Raw genomic sequence first — 12,729 nt, forward strand, 5'->3', positions numbered from 1 at the left:
ACGTGTTGTGGGTTACTGCTCGCACGTTGCGACAATATTCTTCGAGTTTGCTCAACAGAACGCTTCCACTCACCTACTCACTCTACCGACAATGATTTTTCTCAACAATTGCCGCCTTAAAATTTCTAGAGAATACGATACGCTTCTCTTGTTCTAGATACTTAAGTCACTATAATATCTCCAAATATCTGCTTAGTTATTTGTTATTGTTTTATTTCATCTCTTTCTGAAACTATACTCATTTCTTTTGTCAACAGTCAATAATTAGTTTGCTTCTCTACCAAAATAATTCGTAGAGAAATATGTAAAGTTTAAGTTCATCGTTCTCAACCAGCTATCTCTCAAACAAGGCTTACATTTAAAATCCTCGAAACAATTACGAATTAATTAGAAAATAATTGTGTGAAAATTACTTCGAGGTTCGAGGCAATTTTCTTCTTGTTCAAGTGAACTTTCTGGCGAACGACAGAAGGATAGCGACACGGGGGTGGAAAAGAAGCAACGCCGCGATACGATTTATTTCCGCGCGTGGAGCACGCGCGCTCTCAGAGACAGAGTTTTACCAGCGGTTGCGCAAAATTCAACGAATACGACGAAGGACGTGGCAGAACGCGCAGTCCCTTTCAAACGCACGAGGACAGATCTTGTTCGTATTGCGTTACGCCGGTCTGCGTTTCCAAGCCTACCGTTCTCGATTCAGCTCGTCCTGAATCACCGTATTGTTCCTACCGAGGCCCTAGACGACGCCAGTGTTGATGCCATTTTCATCCTTCCTTCGAATACGTACCACCGTCTACCTATATACACGGTCACCCACCAAACTCTCTCAGATTTTATACTATTATTATACTAAACGTAATAAGAATTCTTCTTATACTTTATTAACATTATTGAACATGGAACTTTGTATATTTGAGTAATTCTTGCAGACTCATTGATTTTTTTTTTATAGACTTTTTGCCTTCAGATGATCATGAAGACGATTCGAATTACGATTGTTTTTGTAAAGTAGGAGTAAAAAGTAATGAAGATATAATTAGAAGTAGCTCGGGTTAGAAAGAAAGTGGATGTTGTTGTGCGAACGTTGAAGGGAACAGATATAAGGTATCGATGATCGAGTTTATGGCGCAGGTATATTCTTTCTATATCTTCAAGAATGTTAGCTAATTAATAGTGGCAGACGATGCGAAGAGAGTTTTGTAAATTGCACCCTTATAAAACGTCTTAATTACTGCAGAGGTTTCCACCCTTATAGTATAATATCTTATGGTTCACTGGTCAGTGTTTTAATCCCTTTTGGTCAGTATTTAAATATGAAGAGTCAGTATCCTTCGAAGCCCCTACTGGCACCTAAACAAATATCAATTGCTTGAAAACATAATTATCTTTTGGCTTACAATGAGTCTATAATGAAATGGATTCAATACTGCATTTTTCTGTTTTATATTTACTTAACTAATCAATCTAACTTAAACTGACCGGTTAGTACTTTTGTACTGACCATTTAATTTGTTTTTACAATTACGTCTTGACGAGATTAGGAATTTTGCAGTCGAAGAATGAGTCGGTACAAATAAGAGACGATGTACAGGAATTAACTTTCGAACTCGTCTGCGTATGCACGTGCCAAATATAGACTGTACAATATACACAATTGTGCACAATTATCTACTGTGGTTCGATCTATAGTTATTATTTCTTCCATTCGTTCATGTAACTCTTTTCTATATTCCAATAGATAAGAAACTTACTAAGTCACCGAGAACAAGTTACTCCCGAAAGGAGTGGTCGCAATAGATTTTCAAAAATTGCTCGAACGTTGAAAGAGTCGATCTTCCGTGGAAGTTCGTGCGGTTACGTAACTCGCGGAAAAAGTGCAGAAAAATGCAATTATGTAATGTGTCGTAGGAAAAAGTGTTACTATCGGCGGTATTCGGAATACGAAGAACGATATACCCGAGATATATTTATGCTCGAACGAACAAACAAGTTGTGTGTGCAATCTGAGATCGCGAACAGAATTTGTTCTCGATACATGAAATATCTGGCACGCATGGCGTAAGCTGTATCAAATTGATCGAACTTTTATTCCTTTTATTCGATTAATCGCGTTTATTAAGAGATTTAACATTTAAATCGCGGCCGTCTCGTTTCTCTCGTACGGGTACAAGCTCGCTGAAATTTTCTACGCTGCAACGGATGCATTCGAACCTGTTAGTACAGTCCTCATCCATTCCAGTCAGCTACGTGTCGGAGATGTTTGATCACGTATCAGTGACATAATTGTCGGGACAAATATCTAAATACATCGCCACGTGACGCGTTTTCTTGACACGCAAGGAAAAGCGTTGCTCGCATGTGCGATGAATTCGCATAAAATCTTTTTATGCTCGATCCTCGCTTTTTTCTGCTCGCCACTCTGTTCAAAGATAAAGAGCATTTCCTGAATGGTAACTTAATTATCGCTCGGTAAAAAGTAGTAATAGTTTCGACGAATAGAAATAAGTAACTGGTAGCAAGAGAAATTATTATAAAATAGACTTGGAAAGAGTTCGCTTTTAGAATTGTCGTCCAAGTGTTTGAATACAATGTTTAGAAGTTAAAACGAGGTAAATTAAATGAATAGCAAAGCTACAAGTACAGTGCACAAATTCAAATTTCACCAAAGTAAATAAGTTGTCTGCTTAACCCAAATAATTGTTTAAAAAGCCAATAACGTCAAAAATCGATTTCGTTGAGATATTATACTACTTTTTGTCGAAAATATGCTTAAAACAAGGACGTATGCATAGTTGTTACCACAACTTTAATATCAAAGTTCTAGGCCAGTGCACATTGTAAAATGCATCAGATCCGAAGGGGTTGGTATCTTTCTTAATTTCAACGATGATTCGTTAACACTTAATGAACAGTGAAAACGTCTAACAAGTTAGGTCGCGCAGGGTCCATTTCTTCAGTAGAATTTCTCTTCCTTTCTTCGTTAAAGAAATCGATCGAGCCGCTCTGCAAACACGCGCGTAAACGTGTTTGCTCGCGATCAACGCGATGGTAATTGGTTGCCAAGTTTACGTGTCGATTCGTTCCTTATCGACGAACAAATATTTGCACACTGATTGTCCCGTCTCCGCGTTTTCTAATACGCGCGCGGATCTCGCGGCGAAATTTGAACAGCGACGAAGGAACAAACAGGAACTGTTCCATCGTTCCATCTCAAATTCATTATTTGAGCCAAACCTTCGTTACTTGAATCTCTTCTTCCTCGTGAAAATACAAAAATTCATAAGAGCTATTAGCCAAGGATTAGCTATATCGTCAATTAAGACGCTAATATCGGAAATATTAAGATTAATGGTAAATAAAATGGCACCACAGCTCTCGAAGATCGATTGTCGAGCATCTATGCAAATATATTTCAATCTTCGCAGCTCGTCAAATTATTCCAACGCGATCTTCCGATGGATTTCCCGCGATCCGACGCAACGGATGCCTAATAACAGAGATAATCACCGCTCGCGCGATTATTAAACCATTAAACACGCACACGTTTTCGTAGTGACGCAATTCTCGTGGCCACTGTTTGCCATTCATTCTTTCATACGGAGATTGAAGTATTCAATTATTCGTACTATATTTAGTACGGATAATCGAGTTTCTGCCGTACGTGGGAAGTGCCGCGGAGGTTGATACCCAAGGCGCAATAATGGCAAAAACAATTTCACGCAGACAGAGGCCGGGCCCTGTCGTTTTCAAGCGTAGAACCTGGCATGTATCGCGCGGACGATGGTACGTAAAGCTTTCCACACACAAAGGTCTAGGTCTAACAGTCTCGCACTCCACATCTTTCGTTCTTACATAAGATGCATATCTGCCACTCCGCTGTTTGAATGACCCATTATTTTCAATAAAAATTCACGATTACCGCCAGCTTACGATAAGCGTTCCTAGCTACGCTCGGAACGGCCTGCATTCACTGCTCCATTCATTATGCCCGGTTTAAATACCTGATAGCGTTCGCAATTAGCCTCGTCTGACGGCCCTCGAATCTTGCAGACCGACCGGTATCCGATTCGATCGTGTCCTATATTGTTACAAGGCTGAACGACGAAGCTGCGACGCGAAAATAAGATCGTATCTGGCAAATACACTGCTGGTCAATAAAATCACGCGCCACTCCTTAAAAGACACTGTTCGCCGAATACGCATTTCGGTACTTTAATTTGTGGTTACGTTCGATCATTTTAACCTGGTCTTCCTTTCGCTTTTTTTCATTTAACTCCTACCTAACGCTGATACTCGATACATATATTTAATTGTTCGATACGTTCCACTCAAAATGATTCAAAAATTCTGAAAAACATCGCTCGTAATTTTCTCAAAACTAAAATCTGTTGGAATTCATCAAAATGATCTTATTTAAATTTATAAAGCACACTGTGTTTATTTAAATCATTAAATGTTCCTCTCTAATTTCAAATAGGAGCCGAATAGTTTGATTAAAGAATCTTTCTGCTTTCCAATAGTTTACTCAGAGATTGGACGTGTATTTACACATTTTGCAGAAGAAGATCAGAATATTATTAGATCGTTACGTTTGGGGTGGCTTTCCGCGGCCCGAATTCACCCTTACAGTGCTTCTCGCGTACCTTGGAACATTTTGAACGCGTGTACAGAGCGGATTTCTATGCGGAGTCCGACGGATTAATCGTTTTAGGGGCAGATCGTGGAAGACGGGGCTCATTGACTAAAAGAGAGGGTGACGTCAGAAGACAACAAGTCGGACGAGAGGGCGGTCGCATTCCTGAGGAATTCCAGCGGCTCGTTCCTACGGGAGCGGAGCATTTCCTGCCGCTAACAGAGCTCGGAGCCAGTAACAGTAGCAAAAGGAGAAACGTGGCCGCGAGATTCAACATCCGTCAAGTATTTTTAGGAGGGATTTCATGGAAATATCCTCAGTCCCGATACGCGTCGAGAACTCGGGCTTGGGCTCGCGTAGTTTCATTTCTGCCCGTCTGCCATTCGGGAAGAATTCGGTTTGTAATTAAGGGACGAAAATCGCCTCTGTTATTTGTTGTTCGTCGAGTGATGTCATTGGGTAATTATTTTTTTTTTTTACTATTAATCGTGTTGGAGATTTGAGATTGGTGCGGAACATGTGGCGAAGTGTTTCAATTTTGAAGGATAATAAAATTATCTTTACTAAAAATTAATCAGTAATTAGTGTTTCAAATGTTAGTTATGTGTGTAGAATATTCTAAAATGCGAGCGGAGACGAATGTGCGGAATAAATGAGTATTCCGTGTGAATGTTTTAAAACAGCGAGTCAGTTGTTCATCAACCATCTTTAAAGTAATATCTCAGTTGTAAAGAATGATCCAACGATTTATAAAATATTACAATTGTCCTTAATTAATAAATATCCTACAATTTGTACGTGAAATTTGAAAGAAATAATAATTCGGGTACGTGAAGCAATGATTATTTTGTGTGTAAAGGCAGATTCGCGATAATAGTCGCCATGATGGTCCTTCGTGGAAATCATTTCGCACCAAATCTATTACTTTGACAAACTGTTTCATGTCTGAGGTTTCATTTCGATTAAAATACATTTAATAGTTGTATTTTTCATTTATATTTTCGACACTAGCACAACTACATTCCTGAGTGCGATATTCACGTAGAGACTTCGTTATTTCTTGAATATTTTCTCATTTACAATAAAACGTTCAGAAGTGGTATATAACACTTAAAACTTGGATTTAAATATAACAGAAGAGAAGGTGGGAACATGAGATGGGATAGGAATACGAGACACCAAGGTTTTGGTGTTTCTACCTGTCTACATTACATATATCTGTGGGAATGTCTAAAAGCTTGCTATTACAACGTTTCTATCATTCTCAACTATTCCTGCAAGAAGATACAGTTGAATAACAAACAAAACAATTTCAATTTCCATCTCCAAATTCCCCAAAAAATCGTTTAATCTCGAATCGAAACTCTTCACCTATTTTTTCGTGATCGATTTGGCTTTTTCGAAAAATCTAGCCAAAGTACGTCTTTACTTAAATGAACCTTTTAAAGGCAAGTTGCGAGATAGGGGGCAGCGTTCTCGCGCGCAAATCAGCCAGTCGTTTCCGTACGCGAAACGAGAAGCCCGTCGGTTTCGTTGGCGATAAACGACGTGCCAGTGCCGGATCATTATTTTCGACGATACTCGTCACCTCCTTTATGGTCGAGCGCCGCGATGGACGGCCGTGTTTCCGCGAGAAACCATGATTCACCAGGCCGCAAATTCGTCGTTCGACCCTTCCCAGTCCTCGTCCACGGTGGAAATCGGCGAGTTAATCGTGGTCCCGGTGTCACTCGATGTTCCACGCCGCTCGGATTCTTGTTAGTGATCTACTCGCCTCGTTAATCATTCCCCAGCGTTCTACCTGGTAGCGTCCAGCGATGAGTCGCCACGGTAAATGATCGCATTGCGCGCCAGTAGCGCCATAACGCTCTCGCAGGAAATATTGCTCGTTTCGAAAGATCGGTTTATTGAGACGCGCACCGCTTTATGTAGTGTCACGTATCTTCAACAATTTATATTACAATGGCCAAGAGAGTTGCACCACTCCTTGGAAACATTCGCGGTCGAATACATGCAGAGTGACTTTATACATTTTGTAGTCACGTTAAGTTACTTTCAATTCATTTTACAATCTCTTTTAATCTGATGCTGTTAACGACGCAGTAGGATGAAATTTATTATTTTTCGTATGTTTGACGAATTTTATTCAATTCCAATGCGATTCGAATAAAATCTCGCGTGGAGTACAAGGAGGATTCGTTTGACGTATCAGACCAAAGTACTCATCGACATCATCGATCGCAACCTATATTTTATCATTTACGTACAGCAATGACCAAAGATCGATTTTAAGGAAGATGCGCAATCGAAGTCCGCGGCGTTGAAGGGTGAACATCGCGCAGCTCGCAGCCGGATGGCTGAAAAAGATGGCGTAACGTTTTCACGCCTAGACACGCGTGCACGTTTGCATCGGAGGTTTCTAGGAACGTTCGGAACGCTTTCTTTCGCCGTCCATAAATAAAACGCGGAACCTCGCGTCGCGATCGAATATTCGCGGGGCTGAACCAGGACAGAGGATTCCGGTCTCTATCTCTGGGATGTTAGCACTCCATTACCGATTCTTCGAAGTAGTCGCGGTGTTTGGTTTTCTGGTCAGCACGGATTCGAGCTTATAAATAGGACACGTGTATCTATATCGAGGTAGAGCCGTTTCATCCCCCTGGTCCGGCCTGTTCTAACTGCTAGTTCCAGACAGGAGAGCAGCAGTTCAGAATTGCTTCTTTTTGGGACCTCTCCCTTCTATTGTACGATGCATCCGAGGTATTGAATGGAGCTACGGCTTTTTTATTGCGGAAAGTATGCGAATAACATATTTTTGTAATTTACTTTTTTCTCTTATTTGGTGCATATGTACAGACGTATCAAGTAATCGCGATTTAGAAAAATATTCTCGTTGTTCGAAGTTCTTTTCGTTTTTATATAATCGACAATGTTGGCTCGAGATATTATTTATTACCGGAACTGCAGCACCCCCTGTTTTTACTTGGTCTCCAAAAATCTTTGTATGGAACTGTGCAGCATCCTCACTAAATTATTGCAAAACGAGTAAAATGGCTTAATTTGCTACTTTTTAGAACTGTTATTAGTAGTTTTAAATTTTATACAATACGCGATCGCTCGTTTAATAATCGAATTGTCGCAAACAAGAGGACAAGCGTTGACTATCCATTATCGATACTGAAATTCTCGAGCCGCAGGTTTAAAAAGGGGCGACGCGCGAGCGTCCTCCTCCAGAAGGCGAACTCGCGTTCGTCGGCCATGAAACGGGCGGCTGGAAATTAGAGGGAGAAAGCGAAAGGAGGCTGAGAGGAGACGAGCGAGATGGGAATAAAATAAAGAAACGAAAAAAAAACAATACAAATAGTTGCAGCACGAGGAAAGCTTCTAAAGGGGTTGCCGTTTATTTTCAGATCGTGCACCCAGCGAAGGGGATCAACGTCGTTGCAAAAACAGCACACCCCTGCCACTTCCCGGCTCCCTTACCACCAACGGAGAAGGTAACTATGTCTTCAAGGTTATACGTACCCTTTCTCGCGTTTATCCCGACCGTCTGAGGCGTACGCGGTGGAAAAAAAAGGAACCCGCCCGACCGTATAGAAACGGACGCCGCCAAATGTCCCGCTTCGTTTTCGCGACGATTCGAACCATTCGGGGCTCTGCTTTAATCATTTCCGGTGGAAGAACGTCGCACGGAAATAGATCGATATTGTCGACGTTCCTTCAAGAACGTCGCAGATTTTTAACAAATTTATTTAACCAACTTTCTCTGTCGAAATTCCTTTCGAGTACCATTGTTCAGACTTTTATTTGCTCGCTAAACTATTCGTTGTAATATCGTAACGGAATGGAAGTTTTAACGAGAAAGGGGATCAATTCTGGTAGTAGCGAGAGCATTTCGACGGAAGGAAGCATTAATAGTTGATTGAAAGTACGCGTAGACTGCGAGAGCCGTTCATTAGGCTTAACGGTTGTTCACCGGGTACACCGATCCTCCAGCTACGCCATTGGTCACCGACTACGCCTATATCCACGTGGTTAACCTTGAACGTCGCTACGAACGATTTATCCTCTTCGTCTCGCGGCGCGTTTTTCACTTCCGCGTCGAGGATGGAACAGAGCGCCGGGATGATTCCCGGCTGAACTGGTTTCTGCGGGGCCTAGCCAGGACTTTTCGAGGGGCGGGCTGGGCTTCTTTAGAGGGATTACCGTCCGGCAAAAATCCATTCGCGGCGAAGTAGTCGGCCGAGTTCCCCGTTGTATATATTTCAGAGGAGATGTCGTTTTTGTGCCATGTTAATTTCTCGGAAGAATGGAATATCATTGCGGTAGCTTCCGAGGAATCGATCTCCTGTTGCATCGAGATCTCGTCTCGTCGGGCTTCGCCTCGTTTTCTTTAATGTCTCTGCTAAACATCGCGACGCGAGCAGTCCTCCTCGATTTATTTATTACGCTTACGGTCGTTCGGTTGTCGAAATCGGTTCGCGGTGGTCGCTGCGTGGAACTGCTTGGCGTGCTGACTAAAGGGAATAAAAAAAAAATCGCGATGCATCACCGTTTACAGAGTTCCTTTCATTTCGTGACGTCAAATCGCGCGAACGCGCAGCGCTCCCAAATTATTCCCGAACTCTCTCCTTAAAGGTGCGTATCCACTTGTCGCGTGTCCCCGTATCGTATCATCGTTGCGTATCGTTGTGGACAGCGAGTTAATCGTCGTGCAGGTGTGTAGTTTATTGTACGATGCGTTTTTGGTACGCAACGATGCAACGCTTGCTGCACACGTTGATACGCAGCTGTGATACGGTAGGAGGATACGCGACAAGTGAATACTCAGTTTACTGAGAATAAATTATTTTTAATACTGAGACGTCACAGATCGCGAACATTTTGGTTTTGTTTTAATTAGACGATGGAGGGCGGTTAAAATTAGGGAGAAGCTGGAAATTTGGGTGTCTAATAAATTTGTTGGATGGCACGATTAACGAAACAGGCTGTATCGGCTTCTCCGCGGTCGAACGGCCGCCAAATCGGACCAAATGCGATTTCCTTCAACATACGCGTACCAGCGCGGTGACACGCGTTGCAGGTTTTCACGCGTGACGCGGCTCTCCTCGTCGTTTTGCCCTCTGGACGCGGCGTTGCTTCGCGGAACGCCCGAAATGCTTTTGGCCCCGGCTAGAACGAGGAAAGCGGCGACCCGACCGCCCGATTCTGCCTCCGAGATTGTTGTTCCACGAATTTCTATTATCTTCGTCGAAGATGCTTCTGGCGTTGCGACGAGCCCCGGTTACTCCGTGTCGAGGCCCACTAAATTGAACCATACATCATTCACGCGGACGTGCGTAACGATAGACAAGAAGAATTGTCGTTAATTTAGACTTTTAATTTCCTGGTTACGCTTCGCTCCGGGCGAGAGACGTTCGAAGAGAAGTTTAGGTGCTTTGAGGCGTCGCTCGGATCGGTTACGCTGTGAAATCGAATACAGTTGAAAGAACTTCTTGTCGATTTGATATTCGTACAGACATTTCGAGTTAATTAAATGGCAGATCCGCCTTGGTGTTGCGCGGTGCGCGGTTTCATGTTACTTAAATTCAAACGACCTAAAGTCAACTAACTCGACTAATGAATTCGAGGCTTTATACACTGCCGTTGCAGTGTATAAAGCTGAATGCTAATGGAGCAGGTTACATTTGTCGCGGCCACCCAATAAAAGCTCACCGTTCCACTGCTGTGGAAAGATCGAATCGCATCGGACGTGTTATCCGTAACTCGGTCCACTGTCTAATCGTAAACTTTCTCATTCGATAATCGTCGATTACCGCTAATAGTGGTACACTGTAATAAGCATTTTCGTAGCCGTTTTTGTTTCGCGTAATAACAATCCATTTAAGTGGATAACGCGATACGAGGATTTCCTTAACTTGTAAAATTATCCGTTACACATAAAATGGATAAAACGCGACGGATGATATAATTTGCTTGGGAAGTGTACAAGCAAGCTCCGAGTAATTATACCGTGTCAAACCTCAGGTTTCACTGAGCAAATCGTTGAAGTTTGAACGCTGATGTGGACCTTATGTAACGCTGGAAGTAATGACTCTATTAGCATCATTTATCAGCTGATATGTTTGCTTTATGTATTGTACTATCTCCTTTCCCGAATATATTTTAAGAACACGTTACAAGGTACAAATGGAAAAGCATCTAATCGAAAGAATTTTTGTAATCTCTTGCCATTTTTTCAAAAATCTCTTGGCTAAGAAACAATTAATTAACTAGACAAAACTACCGGAACTTATAGAAAACAACAACTTTAAGATTTATTAACACGGAGTGTATATTATAATATTGAAGAAAAAATGCGGATTTAAATGATTATAGTATCCAGAAAATGGTACTTTCATTTTCGATGTCCGTTTGGAGCTGTAGATTCACGGGATTTGACTTTGTCGAATAATTCTGGTAATAGTGAAACGATCGAATAACATTTTCTACAGCAAATTACTCGAACATTATACACGTTATAAATTGACACTGGTCTACGACACGGAATGGCGTTTATACATAAGCAACTGCATATCGTTCATCAGGCGACAAGGAATTGCTCAATATTCGAGACACGCTCGGTGAGATAATTTTCCACGCCTCTTTCGATCGTCGTTATCCGACGATGTTGTACATCGCTTTGCTTTTATCCAAGGAGGCAAGCTCTCTAGTCCTCGCGAACGGACCAATCGGGTGCATCGCGTGAAACGTAAGACGACTTTTCACGAGTGTTTCACGAGGAAGCGATCGGTACGAAAAATTCTGGAAAATTCGATTTCTCCACGCGCTTCGAGAACCGTCCGCTTTCGCTATCTGACTTTGCCAATGCAAAGGCCACTGCTCCGTCGTCGACGTCAGACATTTCCAAGCCGGCAGTAAATCGCGTCCGCTGCGAGCGTTCTTTAATGAACCGTGCCAGAGAAACGTGGCGATTTTTACCATCCTCTTTCTTTCCTCCATTACCTCTGAGAAGTCGTTTGTGAAATTTTTAACTCGATTGCTAATTTATTATAAAAATCTTGTTCGCGCTATGCGAACAAAACTTGCGATTAATTGTAGTTTCAATCTTTCGCTGAACACTGATTAGCAATAATTATTTAAATTGAATGTGTTACTATTTATATGATACGTGTAATATATTATAATAAGCAATGTGTTTCTTACGCGTTTCGACGAGAGAATTGCAATTACAATTTTCCAAGAATTATTTTAGTAACAAACGAGTGACGTGGAAGGGAACAATTCGATTTCTCATCTGATTGTGTCTTATGCAACAGCTTTCTCGTCAAATTTATGTTATAGTTGTCAACGGGAAATTACGTCTCGAAAGTCCAACGTTGGATCTTCGGTCTGAAATTTGTTTACGAAAGGCTGGCGTGATGTTATTCGACGCAAATAGTACTCGATTTTCGTAGGTATTTAATTCCGTTAGATTTGAAGTTGGCATTGACTTTTGCGTTGCACGTTAGATCGAAATATTTTATCAGATTTCATCGCTTTTGATAGAGGAGCTATGTTTCGTTCGGTACGTATACAGTCAGAGTTAAAAGTGTATAGAGTCGCGTATTTTACGGATAATTTATTTTATACAATTTACTGGCAATGATACATTTGTGGTATTCGAAATATACTCATTTTGTATTTATCCCTGTGTGGTGGGGATCAAAATTCACCCATAGTAGCTCGTGCTTGTCAAAAAAGGCGACTAAAAGCCAGAGGAAAGGGTTGAAGAAGACGTAGAAAAGACGAATGGAAGAAATGAGAATAAGGAAGATAAGAAGGCTACTCTCTGTTGTTAATCTGAAAGACAAAACTAATATTTTAAATAAAGTTCGCACCTCCAAGGTGTACGTTCACTTTTGCAACAATTTCACAGGACGTGACTGCTATTCGCCGAACGAAACAACCGAATCGGGAATTAAAGTCAATTTAATCACGATAAACAATATTTTCACGTAGTCGACGAGCTCGAATAGTCTAAAACTGAAAAGAATCGTGCCACGAGCAGAACGGTCGATGATTAATCGTTTAATTAGACTGTTTAGCTCGTTGGC

At 41.5% G+C, this 12,729-nt stretch overlaps 1 protein-coding gene across 2 annotated transcripts in view; it reads left to right on the forward strand.

Annotated features, from left to right (window-relative positions):
* Positions 1-12,729, forward strand: part of Dad (Daughters against dpp) — a 64,653-nt gene that overhangs the window by 20,086 nt on the left and 31,838 nt on the right. For both annotated transcript variants that reach the window (XM_076910651.1, XM_076910653.1), the window contains one exon: positions 8,044-8,130. In XM_076910651.1, the coding sequence (XP_076766766.1) occupies positions 8,044-8,130 (87 nt within the window). The remainder of the gene's footprint in view (positions 1-8,043; positions 8,131-12,729) is intronic.

Source organism: Xylocopa sonorina, chromosome 2 (genome assembly GCF_050948175.1).
Source record: "Xylocopa sonorina isolate GNS202 chromosome 2, iyXylSono1_principal, whole genome shotgun sequence".
Classification (NCBI taxonomy): domain Eukaryota; kingdom Metazoa; phylum Arthropoda; class Insecta; order Hymenoptera; family Apidae; genus Xylocopa; species Xylocopa sonorina.